Source organism: Mustela erminea, chromosome 7 (assembly GCF_009829155.1).
Source record: "Mustela erminea isolate mMusErm1 chromosome 7, mMusErm1.Pri, whole genome shotgun sequence".
Classification (NCBI taxonomy): Eukaryota; Metazoa; Chordata; class Mammalia; order Carnivora; family Mustelidae; genus Mustela; species Mustela erminea.
In genome coordinates this window covers 133784466-133803472 of record NC_045620.1, presented here as the reverse complement: position 1 = coordinate 133803472, position 19007 = coordinate 133784466, and the positions used below count along the sequence as shown (strand labels likewise).

The following is a 19007-nucleotide window of genomic DNA, read 5'->3' as shown; positions in this document are numbered from 1 at the left end:
TTTGGCAGGTTGTTCATCCTACCTATCCGAACTTGCCCATCTGTCAAATGGGCATGACAGTAATACCATCTATCTAAAGGAGTGCTGTGAAGACTGGTTACTACACAGAAGTTGCTTAGAAGCCTGCCTATAATACTGTAACTGCTCTAAAATGTGTGTTATTACTTAATGTTACATAAAAAACCCACAAATTACAAAACCACTATATAATATGATCCCTTAATACACAGAAGACACTAATACATTACACATACGTTTAGAAGTCAGAAAACTATACATCAAAGTAATAAAAGTAGTGGGATAATCAGGAATTTTAAAAAGTATAATGATGGCTTACTTTCTTATTCTACTATGAACATATCTGTTGTATAAATAAAATAATTTTTATTTTTAAGGGAGACTAATTGGCATTGATGCAATTTTTGAAACTCCTAGAAAGAAAATAATTACAATAAAATATAAATGTCCACTTGAAATAATTTGGCCTTAGTTTTGTTAACAGTTCCCAAATGTTTCCTATTATCAAATACTAAAAGGATACCAAAAGGCTAGTTACCTTTAAGCTTGACAATGAAATAAAGACATGAGAAAAGGAGATTTCCACACTTTATTCTACCCAATTCTAAGCAACTTAGACCTCTAAGAGTGAGAATGCATTCATATATTAATTTCTTTCGTTTTAAATGAAACAATCACCAGGAAATGTAATGAACACTTTTTTCTTTTCTTTTCTTTCCTTCCTTTTCTTTCTTTCTTTCTTTTTTTTTTTTTAAGTAGGTTCCCCACCCAGCATGAAGTCCAACACAGGGCTTGAACTGATGACCCTGAAAAGACCTGAGCTGAGATTAAGAGTCAGACACCTAACTGAGCCACTGAGGTGCCCCTAATGAACACTCTTGTTAAGAAAAAAAGAGTAGGCAACATCACAAAACCAAACTCCAAAATAAGAAGATATAACTTCAAAAACAAAAATGCTAAACATATTTCCACTATTAACCATGAAATCTTTTTTTTTTTAATGCATCTCCCCCAAACTAAGAATCATAAGTAGGTAATTTCTAAGACATTCTGCACTACGTTTTAGATAGTTAACTTAGAACTCTATTTTTAGAACCTAAACCACAATTTCTTTTTGAAACTTTAATAGCAGGCAGTTCAAAATAAAAGCTCTATGAATGCAGGTACCTTGTCTGAGTAGTTTACCTATACAATACACTGTTAATGCTTATAATGGTACCAGACATTAAACAAACATTTGCCAATCAATTAACCAAAGGAATACTGAAGAACAATGTAAATTCCATTAATAGAGATCAAGACTAAATATCTACCTTAAGAAGACACTTGCAAGGCTAGAATTTGTAACTTTGTTTTTCAAAGAAAAGATTATGTGCAAGGTAAGTAAATAAACAAATATAAAAAATGAACAAAGTATGCATGCATATCTGTTCAAAAAAGTAATCTCACTGAAAAGTTCATCCCAACATACATACACACTATTACGGGATGACTATGTGCTACATGCTGCACACTACCCCCGGCCCCTGTTACATTATAAAACCCTAACCTCCAGTACCTCAGAATGTGACTTTATTTGGAGACAGGGACATCAAAGGGGTAATTAAGTTAACATGAGGCTATTAGGTGACTGGTGTGCTTCTAAGAACAGGCAATTAGGACACACAGAGTGACATACCAGGCACATACAAGCACAGAGGAAAGACCACGTCAGGACACAACAGAAGTTGGCCATCCACAGGCCAAGGAGAGAGGCCTTAGGAGAAATGTAACCTGCCAACACCTCGATGTTGAAACTGTAGCCTCCAGAACTATGAGAAAATTAATTTCTATTGGTTAAGCCACAGCTGGTGGTATTTTGTTATGGTGGCTCTAGCGAACCTATATATATATATATATATATATATAAAAGTCAGAGAGAGACTTATGATTATTTATTTAAAATTAAAACATTTAAATTCAAAAATGCACAGAAACTGACAAAAGTAACAACAGGTAATATTTACTTAATATCTATAATGTGCCAGATCCCAGTAAGTACCACATAAGCACAGTCCAATTTAATCCTCACAAAAAAATCTTAAATTCTATTATTAATGCTACTCCAAGATAAGGAAATTAAAGTTTTGATGACAAGAAACCTATATACAGTAGAATGGAAACAGAAGTAGTTGACTGACTATTCTTCCAAAGTACCGCTCTTAATCAATATACTATACTAAACAATATTATTTTCCATAAAAATGAGATGTGATAAATAATCCAAAAAGTAGAATCCAAAACCAAAAGTGATATCAGATAAAATCATCCATGTCACAGACTTTTCATGATATAAAAACATAACATAAATGTACATCACCTCTGTAGATAGGAAAAAAGGACAATAAGACAAACAATTTTGCCCTCCTTGAATTATAAGACTTTTCAATCTGTGAGAAAATGCCTTTTTCAGGTGAGGAAATCTGCACCCAAATAAACTTAACAACTTGGCACTTTCCTAACTTCTGACATTTTCCCATGCTATTTCTTCTGTTTTTTGACTCCTGTCCAGTTCAGCTCCCTCTTTTTCATGTGATCATAACTCCAATGTCATTTTCTTACAGTGAGGCTTTCCTAACATCCACACCTAAATTAAGCACAACCCTCCATTTTTCTCTCACAGGATCCAGATCTTTTCCTTCACAGTATTTATCATAATTTGAAAAATACTTTATTTGTTTAAAGTAAAACTCCTCCACAAAACTACCACTTGCAGAAAAATCAAAGCTATGCTACTGTATCTTTAAGAAGCTAGCACAGCCCCTGAAACATAACAGATCCTAATTAAATATTCATTGATGGATGGATAAATTTTATGTGTGCAAATGAACTGCTACCATTTACTAAGCACTTACTGTATTCCAAGAACTGTTCCAAATTTAGTTACATTTAATTCTCCCAGTAACTCTATGGGGTATAATTGTTATTGTTATCTTCATTTAACAGATAAGAAACTGAGGCACGGAGTGATTAAGTAACTTGTCTGCACTGACAGCTCGTCAGAGAGTTAGAATCCAACTGCAGGTAGTCTGACTCTAGCTCTTAAACACTGTGGTATAGCTACTGTGACATCCAAAGTTACTTTCACAACAAGAATTTTCTTTTAGAAACTGACTACTGAGAGCTCCTGGGTGGCTCAGTTGTTAAGCGTCTGCCTTTGGCTCAGGTCATGATCCCAGGGTCCTGGGACTGAGCCCTGTATCAATCTCCCTGCTCAGCAGGAAGCCTGCTTCTCCCTCTCCCACTCTCCCTGCTTGTGTTAACTCTCTGTCTCTCTAGGTCAAATAAATACAATCTTTAAAAAGAAAAAAGAAACTGACTGGTGGGCCCTCTGTGGTAATGTATTTTTAACTTGACCAAAAAAGTATTTCACAAGTTAAGACAAATCTGCACCTATGTAAAAACTTTCTTCAGAGGACTAGAAAAACATAATCATAAAGATGTGCCAAATGTGGAACACTACCTACAGATCTGTCACACCAATTTATCTACAACATACAAAGCAACTTTAAAAGACTATGGAAGAACTCGGAACTTTTCCTTTTTAATCTCATGCTTCTTTTAAAAAAGTTCCACCAAGAGTGCTATGAAATGTGTAAGCCTGATGATTCACAGACCTGTACCCCTGGGGCAAAAAATACCTTATATGTTAATAAAAAGAATTTTAAAAATTAAAAAAATATATATATAGTGTTTTATCCACCCCCCCCCCCAAAAGTTCCCACCAATAGAACCAAGAGGTAAAGCCAAAACACACATGCTCCAAGTTCTTGCATCAGGTCATCAGACTAAAGCAATGTTAAAATATTTTTCATTTTTAAAAACATGTGACTTTGTTTCTGCATGTTTTGTGGACAAAATAAAATTCGGAGTGGAAAATTAACAATAACAGAAGCCTTTTCTTTTCCTTTCTTGAATGTACTGAAGTTAAATGATCAAATTCACCTAAAACAGAGCAATTGACTACATTGCTATAAAAACATGACAAGTCAGGATCTGTCATATTTCCTTCCAAAAACAAAACTCCAAATTCTAGTCTTTCCTCTTTATCTACACTGAATCCTCAGTGTGAAGAAACAATGTATTTACACTACATACTTATAGTATGAATCTTTGTATCAAATAGGCTATAGTAACAGTGGTGAACACTTAGGGAACACTATAACTAGGCTTATTTATTTTTTAATAAATAACTCTTTGAGTTAGACCAGGGCAGAAGTAGGATTCGATTACTTTATATATTCCCTATCTTACAAGACCTCCCATAACTCAAAATCTAATCTCTGACCCTTGCCCCATGGGAATTCTAATAGCCAAAACTTCACCACTTTCACTGATTAAAAACAAAATAAACAAAACCCACATTACTTTCAAAGGCAGCCCCCTCCTCAGATCTCCAAGTTAACTTCTCAATTCCCTCCACCACACCTCATATGGCATTGTTGCAAGTCCCTGAGCATTTCATCCCTTGAGTACTCTCTATCGATGTGCCCTTTAAAACAGGGTAACAGAGCATCTAGAATGAATAAATGATGGAGTATGGTCCAATCATCTCAAAATAGAAAAAACCTGTATCAAAACAATCCAAACTTTCTTTAGTATTTTGGGCAGCCACATCACCAATGATTCTTGCTTGGTTTACATTCAAGGAAAATTGTTCTTTGATTCATAATTACTGTTAAGGAATCTACTCCTTGAGTTCTTCACATCTAAGTACAGGTTTTTATTCTGGTTAAATTTCACTTCTTCTATCTGGCCAACAACCTTCCCAACTTCTGGATTTTGGCTTCTCATCTGAAAGCATTCTCATACTTCAGTTTTAACTCCTTAGTAAAATTATTCAACATGTCACCATTGCCTCCATACAATAAATGCCTCATTAATAAAAACCTGAAGAGAAGAAGAGAGAACAAACAGATCCCTGGGGATCTCTGTCCAAGGCACCACTTATGCCTTCCTCAGCCTCCTCAGAAACAGCTATTAGTTATAATGCTGCCTAACTCATATCCTTGTTCATTGACATTTTTCCATATCCTCTTATGTATATCAGAGTTTTTCTTTCTTTCTTTCTTTCTTTTTTTTTTAAGGATTTTGTTTATTTATTTGACAGACAGAGATCACAAGTAGGCAGAGAGGCAGACAGAGAGAGAGGAAGTGCTTGGAAGCAGGCTCCCTGCTGAGCAGAGAGCCCGATGCGAGGCTCGATCCCAGGACCCTGGGATCATGACCTAATAACCCAAAGGCAGAGGCTTTAACCCACTGAGCCACCCAGACTCCCCTAACAGACTTTTTCAAATATCTAACAGATGTATATCACACCTATTACACTACTCTGATCTGTAAGTTCAATAAACCTATTAAAGAAAGAAGAAATGAAAGAGATGACAAAGATAAGTTAGTCTGTCATGACTTGTTCCCAGAGAAGCTGTGCTGACACACAGTGAGCAGTCCTTTTCTCAAGCTCCATCAAAAAGAGTAGAACACTGTTGGAGTGAAAAACAGAATCTGACCCCATAATTTGACCAAAGACAATAATTTGTAAGCATAAAAAAGCGGAGTTTCATACTCAAGTGATGAAAACAGGAATATCATTACAGTTCCTAATTAATATGTAAGTGCAATATTGATTACAAACATTTATAATATTTCCAGTTGGTATCACTTTTGCCTGCAAAGATAAATTTCAAATTAAAATGTCTTTGTGGGGTACCTAGGTGGCTCAGTGGGTTAAAGCCTCTGCCTTCAGCTCAAGTCATGATCCCGGGTCCTGGGATCAAGCCCTGCATCGGGCCTGCTTCCTCCTCTCTCTCTGCCTGCCTCTCTGCCTACTTGTAATCTCTGTCTGTCAAATAAATAAATAAAATCTTAAAAAAAAAAAAAAAGTCTTTGTTGGGGGCACCTTTGTTGGGTGGCTCAGTCATTAAGTGTCTGCCTTTGACTCAGATTAGGGGCCTGGGATCAAGTCCGCATGGGCTCCCTGCTCTGCAGAGAGACTGCTTCTCCCTCTCCCACTCCCACTCCCCCTGCTTGTGTCCCCTCTCTCACTGTCACTCTCTCTCTCTGTCAAATAAATAAATTAAATCTTTTTTAAAAAAGTCTTGTTGGGTTTCTAATATATCTAAAAAATCTCAGCTAATTAAAGAAAAATGTTATTAGTCTTAACATATTAAATAAAAACACAACAGTTCTTGTGGAATATTAGCTGCTAGTAGGTAATGTGTGAAATCAAGCTGGCCTAACATATTCTAAATCTCAGGGTTTCAGCACTGGAAGCGACCGGGGTTACCGTTTACTAGCGCCACGTTCTACAGATGAAGACATTCAGGTTCTCTGAGACGGAATAACTTGACCGAGCTCACAAAACTAATTCTGGCATGGCCGGGCATAAAAATAAGATCTACTCAGAGGCTACTGATATCGTACAAAACCCCGCTTTAAAAATAAAATAACAGAACAGAACAACACATTCTTACCAGCTGCACTTCACCAAAAGCACCCCTTCCAATAACTTTCACAACATCATAGTCTTCTGCCTTCATCTGTAGCCCTCTGATTTTCTTCACAATTTTCTCATCTGTAATTAAAAGATCATATTTATAAGCAATACTTTTAAATAATTCTATATTTGTAAGCAGATTTTTAGTTCAAGAAACTATATTCAGTTTTTAGCTAAATCTGTCAGTTTTCAAAGGTTACTATTTTAAAATGTAAGATACATACTAACTTTACATCAAAGAACCAAAACTCTACAGTTTATTAACACATATAAAACAAACATTACTAACTACCAAAAAGCAGCAGTGAAGCTATTTCATTTCTGACTCTGTTGCTTGACAAGATGACAGCTGAACAGTGATAACCCACATAGTCCTAGAGCGCATTGTGAATCATGGCAAAGAGCTGCTATGACATTACCTGCAAGGCTAATCTTAGTAATAAACCTAGTAGCCTACTTCTCTGAAAGGTAGTAATCACATATGATAGATATGGTAACTAGTCAAGATTGTTTAATTATGAAAACAGCCCAGTCTCTGACAATTCCAACTTAAAAAGCTCACTGTGTTGCTTACTAAATACTGAATTATTTTTGAGAATCTGTCCTTAGAATTCAACTTCATTTACACCTTCACTGCAACATCAATACTGGCAAATATTAAGTTATTGCATATACAACAATAATTTTTATCACATTATCTTTCATTAGCTAGACTGAAATGTCTACATTTATACAAACATAAAGCTCATTAAGTCTCCTGGGTAATGTAAACCTAAGTCTTAATATTGTTAGTATTAATTTAAAAGTGCTCTTTGAACTGCTATAAATAACCTATTCTGAAATCATTAGTCTTAATAATTTATACAAAATCTTGAACTTTACCTACTTTACAAACTGCAACTAGTTCTGCAGTTTTGCTTTGAAAATAAAAAATCCTTGTAATTTAAAAACAAACCAAATAGCAAACTAAAAAATATTTAAGGTTAACAATGTATAAACTATAATATAAATCTCATCAAAAGTATAGTGATAGGATCAAATATAAAGTTTACTCACATCTATTTAAAAAATTATCTATATTCTTGTTTTTCCTCAAGGCAGGAAAATCCAAATCAAGGACCAAGGAATTTAAGCCATCCTGTTTAACAGAAAATAGAAAAGGAAAAAGAAAGTTGTTACAATTTCCAAATATTAAAAAAAGTCTTAAATTTTTGTTATAAGCTATTCTTGCTATCAATCCATTTTGATATGAAATTGCCCAGTGGCTCCGTATAACAGCCCTAACTTGTTTGCTAACTTCTGCTAGAAAATATTATGAATGATCCTATCATGTTTTCATTTGTTATTTTAGCCAATAAAAAAATGGCATTTTTGTATGTAGGTCTTTATTTGTTTATTTCTTTGGAGAGGTAGGGAGAGGCAGAAGAAGAGGGACAGAGAATCTTAAGCAGGCTTCATACCCAGCACAGAGTCAGAGGCCAGGCTCAATCTCACAACCTGAGATCTTGACCTGAGCCAAAATCAGAAGTCAAGAATGCTTAACCAAAGACTGAGTTACTCACCTGCCCCTAGAAAAATGTCATCTTAAAATATGCATCCCCTGGGGTGCCTGGCTGGCTCAGTTGGTAGAATATATGACTCTCGAACCCAGGGTTATGGGTTTGAGCCCCACACAGGGTATAAAGATTACTTAAATATAAAATCTTAAAGAGAAAATATGTATCCTCTATTATTTTTGCTAGTCAGATGTCTTCCTCTCTCTCTTCAAATGTCCAGGAAAATTTCACCAAGTTTCTGACTTTAACGAATACAGACTAAAGAAAATAATCCCATTTACAATGCATCAAAAAGAAAAAAACGCCTAGGAATAAATTTAACCAAGATGAAAGACCTGCACACCGGAAACTCTTAAGACAGTCATGAAAGAAACTGAAGAAACAAATAAATGGAAAGATATTCTCTACTTAAGGATTAAAGGAGTTAACATTGTTGAAATGTTCATACCAGCCAACCAATCTGCAGATTCAAAGGAATACCTATCAAAATTCCAATGGCATACTTCAGAGAACTATAACAAATAACTGTAAAATTTGTATGGAACCACAAAAGGTACCAAAGAGACAAAGCAATCTTGAGAAAAAACAACAAAGCTGGAGACACCATGCACCCAGATTTCAAACTAGACTACAAAGCTACAGTAATCAAAACAGTATGGTATTGGTACAAAAAAGACACACAGAGCAACAGAACAGATTGAAAGCCCAGAAATAAACTAACATATATATGGATACTTAATCTCTGACAAAGGAGGAAGAACCTATAATGGAGAAAGGACAGTCTCTTCAATAAACGGTATTGGGAAAACAGGGTAGCTCAATGGCAAAGCAATGAAACAAAACCACTATCGTACACCATACACAAAAATTACCTCAAAATGGATTAAAGACTTGAATATAAGACCTGAAAACCATAAAATTCCTAGAAGAAAACACAGGTGGTAAGCTTCTTAACATAGGTCTTAGTAACATCTTTGTAGGCAAGGAATGAAAAACAAAAATAAACAAATGGGACTACAGCAAACCAAAAAGCTTCTACACAGCAAAGAAAACCTACCAAATGGGAGAAGGTCAGCCAACCACATATCTAATAAGGGGTTATTATCCTAAAATAATTAAAGAAATCATACAACTCAACAACAAAAAAACCCAAAAACTTGATTTAAAAAATGGGTAGAGGATCTGAAGAAACATTTCTCCAAAGAAGACATACAGATGGCCAAAAGGTACGTGAAAAGATGAACATCACTAATAATTAGGGAAATGCAAATCATAACCAAAATGAGACATCACCTAATACCTATTAGAATAGCTAATATCAAAGACAAGAAATAACATGTCGGAGAGGATGTGGTGAAAAAGGAACCCTCTCACACTTCTGATGGGATTCTAAATTGGCAGAGCCACAGTGGAAAACAATATGGAGATTCCTCAAAAAATTAAGAATACAACTACAATGTGAAACAGATATCCCACTTCTGGATATTGATGCGAAGAATATGAAAGCACCTATCTGAAAAGATACATGCACCCTAAGTTTACTGCACCGTTATCTGCAATAGACAAGATACAGAAATAACCAAGTGGCCTCCAATAGGTATATGGATAAAAAAGATAGTATATATACAATAGAATACTACTCAGCCATAAAAATGAATGAAATTTTGCCATTTGCAATAACATGGATGGACTTTGAGGATATTATACTAAGTGAAATAAGTCAGATGGAGAAAGACAAATACCCTATGGATTCCACTTACATATGGAATCTTTTTAAAAAAATGAACAAATGAACAAAACAGAACAAAAACAAACTTGCAGATACAGAGAGCAGACTAGTGGTTACCAGAAGGGAAGGGGCTTGGAGGGTGAACAAAAGTGGTAAAGGGAGCCAACTCTATGATGATGAATGGTATCTAGACTTGTGGTGGTAATCACTTTGTAGTGTATACAGATGTCAAATTATAAAGCTATACACCTAAAATTTACATCATAAAAAAAATTCACCCACACTAAGAAAATTCCCATTCACTCTACAAGCATTATTTTTTTGCCTAATGCACACAAAGAAGAGAAAAATCCAAAAATATGGGCATCTCGGAGGCTCAGTTGGTTAAGCCTCTGCCTTTGGCTCAGGTCATGATCTCAGGGCCCTGGGATCGAACCCCGAATCGGGCTCTCTGCTCAGCAGGGAGCCTGGTTCCCCCTTCCCTCTGCCTGCCTCTCTGCCTACGGTGTGATCTCTCTCTTTCTCTGTCAAATAAATAAATAAAATCTTTTTTAAAAATCTAACAATAAATATGACCCTAAGTATTCTTCCCCTCAGGGAACTCAGCCTCAAAACTAAATTTCCCTTAAAAACATAAAAATGGGATGATGCATTATTCAGATTACTATTTTTTAAAGTTTCCTATATTTTTCATACTTTCTACAATAAGCACACATTAAATTTAAAATCAAAATAAGAAAAAGTACCTACATATAATTTGCTGGGGGTGAAAAAAATAGTAAGAAAAAAGTCTTTATTCAAAGGATACGCTTGTGAAGGTAACAGTATTTCTAAAACATTACTGCATATACTGTTTCATCTCCAAGTAACTCTGAAGAGGGCATGAAGAAATATTCTTCACTCTAAAAATAAACTAAGACTTAAATTAAGTAACTTTGACTTTTCCAAGGTCATGCTACTAGGAAATGACATATCAAATACTACCCAACACTAAAGGTCCCATATATATATAACTCATCCCCCCTAGTCTCAACGAACAGACTAACACTGACCAGAGCCTGGAAGAGAAAACAGGGAGCTTAAAAAGCTGAAGGCTTTTTAAAATAAAACAGCAATAAAGATGCCTTTTAGGGATCTGAGAAGGGGGAAAATCAGAAATGCAATCTTGATTCTCAAACTGAAAGAAAAAAAAACACTAAAAAAATAGTAATAAATATCCAATTTCTAGTGATGTTAAGATTGTAACTTTCACATTTTGAGATCTCACACATACCCCAAATTCCCCTCTCTAGGGCAGTCGAACTGCTTTTTAAGGATTCCAGCATTTTAGCATAGTAGGCTATTAAGTACCAAATTATTGCTGTAACTCTTTGGTATAATTTTGCTATTTTAGTAAGTTTAAAATGTAAAATCTGAATGACTTATATTTTTAGATTATATATATAATTAATGACTTTAAGTCAAAGAAAGGTACATTTATTTGGAAAGATTTTTTCTATACCTCCATTAACCTTCACAAGAAGAAAAATTTTAATTGACAAGGCAAAAGCTTCTACTACAAGAATAAGTATCTTCCTCTCGTTCAGAGACTTTTCAAATGGAATATCAACACTTCATACAGATATGTTAAAAGTAACTACATTAAAATCTCCATCTACACATTACGAAGAAAAAAATCCTTTGGAAAAAAGAACTTGCTTCACATTAGTAAATGCTACTAGCTTCACATTAGTAAAATGATTAAATCCAGGCACCTGGGTGGCTCAGTTGGTTGGGCAACTGTCTTCAGCTCAGGTCATGGTCCCAGAGCCCTGGGATCGGGTCCCACATCGGGCTCCCAGCTCCATGGGGAGTCTGCTTCTCCCTCTGACCTCCCCTCTCATGCTCTCTCTCTCTCACTCTGTCTCTCACTCTCTCAAAATAAGCAAATAAAAAATATTTTTTTAAAAAATTTTAAAAAATGATTAAATCCTCACTTACCCCACATCCTCTCCACAAGTTATCATAAAAAGATGGGATTATGTAAAGATTAAACAGTTGAGAAGAAAATCCTGAAATAGTTTATAAATTTTTCCTATAACATCCCCCATCAGTGTAGAGTCAGAGAGCTTTCTCAGCAGTTCTAACATTACAGCAAGTATTCAACTCATCAATAATTTCATTTTGTTTTTTAAGCCATTTTTCAAAGATCAAATACTACCTCATTTGTACATTGTTTTATTTTTATATAGTATTTCTGAATGATACTATACTTTAATCTGCTAAAAATTTATATTTGAAGAAAATGTAGGGAGTAATATATACTTATAAACTTACATTTACACATGAGGTTTTATATTTATAAATTTTCACATTTGAAATGTATCCTAGTTAGTATCACTTATTAAGAAACAAATTTTTTTTTTTTAGACACCAGTATTTTCAGTACAAAAATTAATACTGAGATCCAGTGGCTGGGTTAGCTCAGGAAATAACTGAAAGCCTATCTATGTCTATGGCCTTCCTTGTTATGTAGTTTTACATAAACCTTAGGTAGTAAGATTTTTTTTTTCAGCGTCTGTGATTTCAACTCTGATTCTCTTCTTAAAAAGTGCTACTAGCTGAGATAAAGAAATTTTAAAAAGAATTCCAAACTACCAAAACTTCAAAGCAATTAAGAAAATTAACACTATTTGTCCCTTTCATCACTTCCAAAAGCATAGAAATCATAGGATAACATTTAAGAGTTTTGCTTTGGTTTGTTTGGGGAGGGGGCATCAACTGGGGGAAGGGACAAAGGGAGAGGGAGAGAGAGAGAATCCTAAGCAGCTCCATGCCCAGCATAGAGCCCAACACCAGGCTCGGCTCTCACAACCCTGAGATCATGACCTGAGTTGAAATCAAGAGTCAGCCGCTTAACAGACTGAGCCACCCAGGTGCCCATAAAAGTTTTTTTTAAAGAGAACATTTAAAAGTGCTATAACAAAACAAAACACCAGCACCACAAAATATTCAAGGACCAGAGAGAAAAATGCTAAATAATGAATAGGAGCCAAAGGCACAAACATCCAGAGGATTTCAGGGCAGGGAATAGTAAAACCAATGACTGAGAATTAAAAGGGCCAAAATGTGGTAAGAGGGCCAAAACCAGACTGATCACTGGGAAAACACTAGCTGAAATAAAAATCCCAGCCCTTAAAAGAGACTGAAAAAGCCCAAGTTTTATACAAAACTGCCTAACTAGGTATGTCAGATATAGCTGACAAGTCTTGAGGCTAAGCTCCCAGAGGTTTCCCAGTTACATCTCTAATATAACTGGCTGATAAACATGAATCAGCTCCAATACTGGACCGTGGTTGTCTATAAGTGAAGAGTCAGCATCAAAGGAAGGCAAACAGTGCATTATAATACTGTCTTCCAGAATAAATGGGTACAAGCCAACACCCAACTTCTCCCATTATAACTATCATGGTGGAAAATACATATGTAATTTCCTATTTTCCTAACTTTTCCTGAATGAAGAGCCTTTTAAATTTTAATTGTCAAGAAAGAATGAAGTACTGGACTTGTTTTCACTGTCACTATATATTGCTTCTAAATATCTGTTTTTAAAATGTCCCCAAAAAATGCATTCCTCTCCTTCACCTCCCAAAAAAGGAAAAAGTCTGGAAAGATTTCACCAACCTGGATTGTCTGAAGTGGTAAGTAAAACGATGGAGACACTATTCTAGGAATTCCAATTGTTAAAAGCAGCACAACATAACCCATAGCTGAAAATTGTATAAAATTATGAGTTGTCAGCAAATGGAAATACTTGAAACTATAAAACTGAGTAAGATCACTAAAGGAGTAAGTACAGACACGTGAAAAAGGATCAAGGAACTGAGTCCTGGGATATACCAATATTATGAGATTGAGAAGAACAGAGGACTAAGAAGGAATCAGTAAGGAAAGAAAAAAAAAATCAAGATTTGTGTTATCTTAGAAGTCAGGTAAAGAGCTCTTAGCACAGCATTCCCCCAGTTCCTACCTTTATTTAATATTTTGATTTTTATATTTTGTTCATCATGGTTTTCTGCATTTACTAAGTATTGGGATAAAATATTGTTTATCTTGATCATGGTGGGGTTTTGGCACCCCCTTAAGTTTTGTGCCTATGGCAAGTGCCTCACAGGCCTCAGCCTGGCCCCAGTCCTGGTGCTAAAAGACTGAAATCTCTATGAGACGCTCACGAACTACAACATACTTTAATTTTAAAAGAATGTGCAAAGAATCACAGTTGATTTCATTAAAGTTTTAAAAAAACAATTAGTAAAAAAATTAAGAACAGAGTTAATAACAGTACAATGGTGAGAGTGCCCTACGTTGATAATAATACAGACAGCCATAACAGACACTGTGTCAAACACCTTCCATAATATCACCTCATGTAATTCACTGAATTTGCCACATTGACTGTAGAAGTAGGTGTTATTAACATCATTTTTTTAACTGAAGAAATTAAGCTTGGAGAACATAATTTCTCAGAGTTGCAGTTAGAAAATAGCAGGGTTGGGATTGGATTTAATCTGCTTTAAGTAATTATCAGTATTTTTAAATTTTACCTAGGTTCTAAATTTTTCCTGCCAAAAATATTAAGTCAATGGGAAGATATGAATCAAAGTACTATTCATAATATGTAGTATATTGTTCAGAAACACATGAATAAAATTAACATCAAATTGTATAACTGTATTTTGGTTTATAAATCAATAATTGTTATCATTTCTTTTAAAAACAAGGTTCTCCTCCTCAAGGCATACACAGTATTTTACTGCTCCCTGTAGAATAAAAAAGAAAATCAGTAACTTAAAATAAGATTAAATAAAATTAAAATTAAAGAGAAAATCAGTAACTATACCTCCCCATTATCAGAATAGTTAATATGTCATCTGGCTGAATCCTATTCCTACTTAATACTGGGATTCAGCTGAAAAACTACTAGCAGATAAAGTCAGAGTTGCTATTCTAATACTGACTGTAAACAACCAGACTTAAAAAATATTTTGCATATCTATAACTTATAAAATTAAGTATCATATATAGACTTTGGGACTCTCCTTCCCCCATCCCCAAAAAACTCCTGCTCATTCAAGGTAACAATTACACCAAGAAAATATTAATACTGCTACCAAGAGTAATAATAATAATAGTAAATAGGGACTTTGGAGATGATAGTGGCCAACAACACAAAGCTACATTTATTATATCTTTGTGGATTTATGTCTAGACAGAGAGGAAAAGAGACAAGCCACTCTAACAATAGAGCTATTCCAGCATTCTTCAAATTTTGAAAATAAAACATAAAGTTTTGTTAACTAGTACTTTTTTACTAAAAGGTAAAACAACTTGGTCACATTTACAGTCAGAGAAAAAGAACAGTCCTCCAAACCTGTTTCCAGCCAGTTGTTTAGGTAATTAAACCAACAGAATCATATCTTTCATTTCATAACTAGAAGTTTACCCATATGATTTCCACCCACCAAGAACCTAAATACAGAAGATCATTTCCACAAGTTGGGAAGTTAAAATTTCAGTTTCATCCCCAAACAGACCCTATCCATACGATCGAGCAATCACTCAATGAAGGTTAGTTGTTATTATTATTTCCACTATTTTCAATACCACGTAAATACATACCTTGCATTTAGGGATTACATAATTCAAAAGATGCAGACTTAAAAGTGTTTTATATTTGACTCTAACATCTAAACCTATCAGCACATCTTTTCTTTTTTCTTTTAAGATTTTATTTATTTATTTGAGAGAAAGAGAGAGTAAGAGAGAGCATGAGAGGGGAGAAGGTCAGAGGGAGAAGCAGACTCTCCTCGGAGCTAGTATACCAGACTTGATCCTGGGAATTGCGGGATCATGACCTGAGCTGAAGGCAGTACGCTTAACCATCTGAGCCACACAGGCGCCCCCTATCAGCACATCTTTGTTTCTAACAGGTGGAACCAAGAACAGTTTCATTACTAATTTAATGCCATAACTCTTTTAATTCTTAATGATTCATTTTCGGGGCGCCTGGGTGGCTCAGTGGGTTAAGCCTCTGCATTCGGCTCAGGTCATGGTCTCAGGGTCCTGGGATCGAGCTCCACATCGGGCTCTCTGCTCAGCAGGGAGCCTGTTTCTCCCCTTTCTCTGCCTGCCTCTCTGCCTATTTGTGATCTTTCTCTCAAATAAATAAATAAAATCTTTAAAAAAAAAAAAAAGATTCATTTTCAACATCTGTATAAGACAATATCTAAATCACAGGGCTAGTCTGACAACCAACCAAGTATTGTTTATGAAGCCAAATGAAACAAGGGTTAAGTCTGAAAACTACTAGTCACTGTATCTATTTTTGCTATGAATGCACATATATGGTAATCAATTTAACAAACTCTTTTTATTCCCAAGTAGTTTTCAATCTTATTTCAACTTTATACAGCTTGAAATTTTATTTCAGCTACTTAAAATCTGGGAAAGATTACCTACAACATGTAAGTGTTAAGAACAATATTATTTCTAATAGCGAGAAATTCAAAGCAACCTAAAAAAATCTGGAAAAGAAAAACTACAATTTTACTAAGGCTTGTTACAGCTATACTAGGCAATCATTAAAAATGATGGCTGGGGCACCTGGGTGGCTCAGTGGGTTAAGCCGCTGCCTTCGGCTCAGGTCATGATCCCAGGGTCCTGGGATCGAGTCCCACATTGGGCTCTCTGCTCAGCAGGGAGCCTGCTTCCCTCTCTCTCTCTCTGCCTGCCTCTCTGACTACTTGTGATTTCTCTCTGTCAAATAAATAAATAAAATCTTAAAAAAAAAATGATGGCTATAAAGACTATATAAAAAGTAATACAAAATATTAATGGAAAGGGACGCCTGGGTGGCTCAGCTGGTTAAGTGTCTGCCTTTGGCTCAGGTCATGACCCTGGTATCCTGGGACGGAGTCCCACATTGAGCTCCTTGCTCAGCAGGGATCCTGCTTCTCCCTCTGCCTGCTGTGCCCCCAGCCTGTGCACGCTCTCGCTCGCTCTCTCTCTCTGACAGATGAATAAATTTATTTTTAAAATATTAATGTTAAAAGAAAAGCACAAAATATAAAATTGAATGTATGATAATTCTACTTATGGGACTATGCATATGAAAAACTTTGAATGGAAATACAGCAAAGTGAATATAGAGAATGTGGTACCAAGATGGAGTTACATGGTTAATTTTTTTCTTCCCCTAAATTCTAATGTTTTCTGTAGTACATTTTGTAACTCATAGTAAAATCTAAATGTTCAAGATAGAAGGTACTACAGAACACACTTAAATAAATTCAGACTTCAGAAAACTTATTATCTATAGCTCTCCATATCTCTACTGAAACATATCCTATTGTAAATTCCAAAACTTTTTACTGTTCTCCGCCTCCTACAAATCATATGGTCTTATTCTCCCTGAAAGCTCTCTGGAATTCAAATAAATGTTGCTTCTGCCCAAAACTTAAATTGGAATTTTTTTTTAATTTTTAAATTTTTTTATAAACATAAAATGTATTTTTATCCCCAAGGGTACCGGTCTGTGATTCACCAGGTTTACACACTTCACAGCACTCACCATAGCACATACCCCCGCCAGTGTCCATAACCCCAAACCTCTCTCCCGACCCCCCTCCCCACAGCAACCCTCAGTTTGTTTTGTGAGTTTACGAGTCACTTACGGTTAGTCTCCCTCCTGATCCCATCTTGTTTCATTTTTGAATTGGAATTTTTACAGGGATTAACAGATTATATTTGGGAAGAACTGACTACTTCCCATCCAAGAAGTAAGGTAGGCCTCTCCATCAACTTAAATTCTCTATTTCCTCCAGTAAAGTGTTATTTATATATATTCTATTTATATTTCTTGCTAAATCTATTGCTAAGTATTTTACATTTTTGTGTCCATTATCACATTTAACTAAATTGGCCATATGAAGGATACTGAGCTCCTTTGAGAACAAAACTGTAATTAAAGTTCCCAACAGAAACACATTTAATATATCCCATTTCTTACTAATTAATGATGCTCAAATATAAATTAGGTAACTAAAAAGCAAATGAGATTTCCTTAAAACTCTGTTTAAAATTTTATACAGAAAAGTAGTAGAAACATCATGAAAAACACGATAAAGGGTGTGGGGCTGATGAATTTTACCAAGACTCTAGAACCCCCCTTATCCTGACCTAATCCTTGATTACACCATGAGATAAAAATGAGTAAGAAACTCGTCCTCAAGTTTGCAAAATTTCAATCAAGGCTTTCTATTATAGCAACTTATCCTCCACTTTTAAATACTTATTTGTGTTTGAAGTGCTGGGACAGGAGGGGTAATGTGGAATCATAAAACATTATACTCTATACCACATCTTCCAGGTGGGGAAAAAAAAAGTTTCTTATACATATTCTTATAACTCTTAAAACCACCTCAGCAATTATAGATAAGATGTAGACAACTGAACTGCCAGGTGAATTAGATGGAATTAAAGGAATTTCAAACACAAAATTATTCTTGCCTCTTAGCAGATTTTGTTATGTCACTATAGTTCCTACTAGTATTTTTTAAAACTATAGACATCTAAATCTTTTCTTTACCCCACAAAAAGGCAATGGCTGGAAATATTCCAGCATCATATCATTACAGAGAGAGACATACTATCCTCGTTTTCTGGTCAATTATTAATCAAATATATACAATGAACTTTTCTGAAGGCACAACCAAGTACCAAGCTCTCCTGAAAATCAGATGGCAAAAATATATACCCATAAATCACATCAGGAAATCAACATATATTGAGCACCTAGTTTGTGCAAAGGAAAGTCACTTTCTCATTTAACCTCATAAATATCAAACTGAAAAAGGAATGTAGATAACGGAAAAATGTTTTAGACAGAGCCATTTAGGTACATAAGAGACACAGAAGTTCTAATCAGAAGCAGCTATTTCTGCTACTCATACAACTACTACGAGAAAACAGCGAAAGAAAACTTCAGCAAAAAAATAGTTGGTGGTTGTTTTTAAAGTACACACTCTTTTTCCCTTCTAACTATATATATGTAACTTTGCAGACTCAGTGCCCACCTACTTTTACTGAAAAACTAAAATACGCTTCTCCATAGAAACTACAGAGGCAAGTA

General features: G+C 35.1%; 1 protein-coding gene across 7 annotated transcripts in view; it reads right to left on the bottom strand.

Moving 5' to 3' along the window:
* ROCK2 (Rho associated coiled-coil containing protein kinase 2) overlaps positions 1–19007 on the bottom strand; it is a 144639-nt gene that overhangs the window by 74344 nt on the left and 51288 nt on the right. For all 7 annotated transcript variants that reach the window (XM_032353292.1, XM_032353293.1, XM_032353294.1 and 4 more), the window contains exons 2-3: positions 7610–7691; positions 6531–6631 (exon numbers count right to left, since the gene is read on the bottom strand). In XM_032353292.1, the coding sequence (XP_032209183.1) occupies positions 6531–6631; positions 7610–7691 (183 nt within the window). The remainder of the gene's footprint in view (positions 1–6530; positions 6632–7609; positions 7692–19007) is intronic.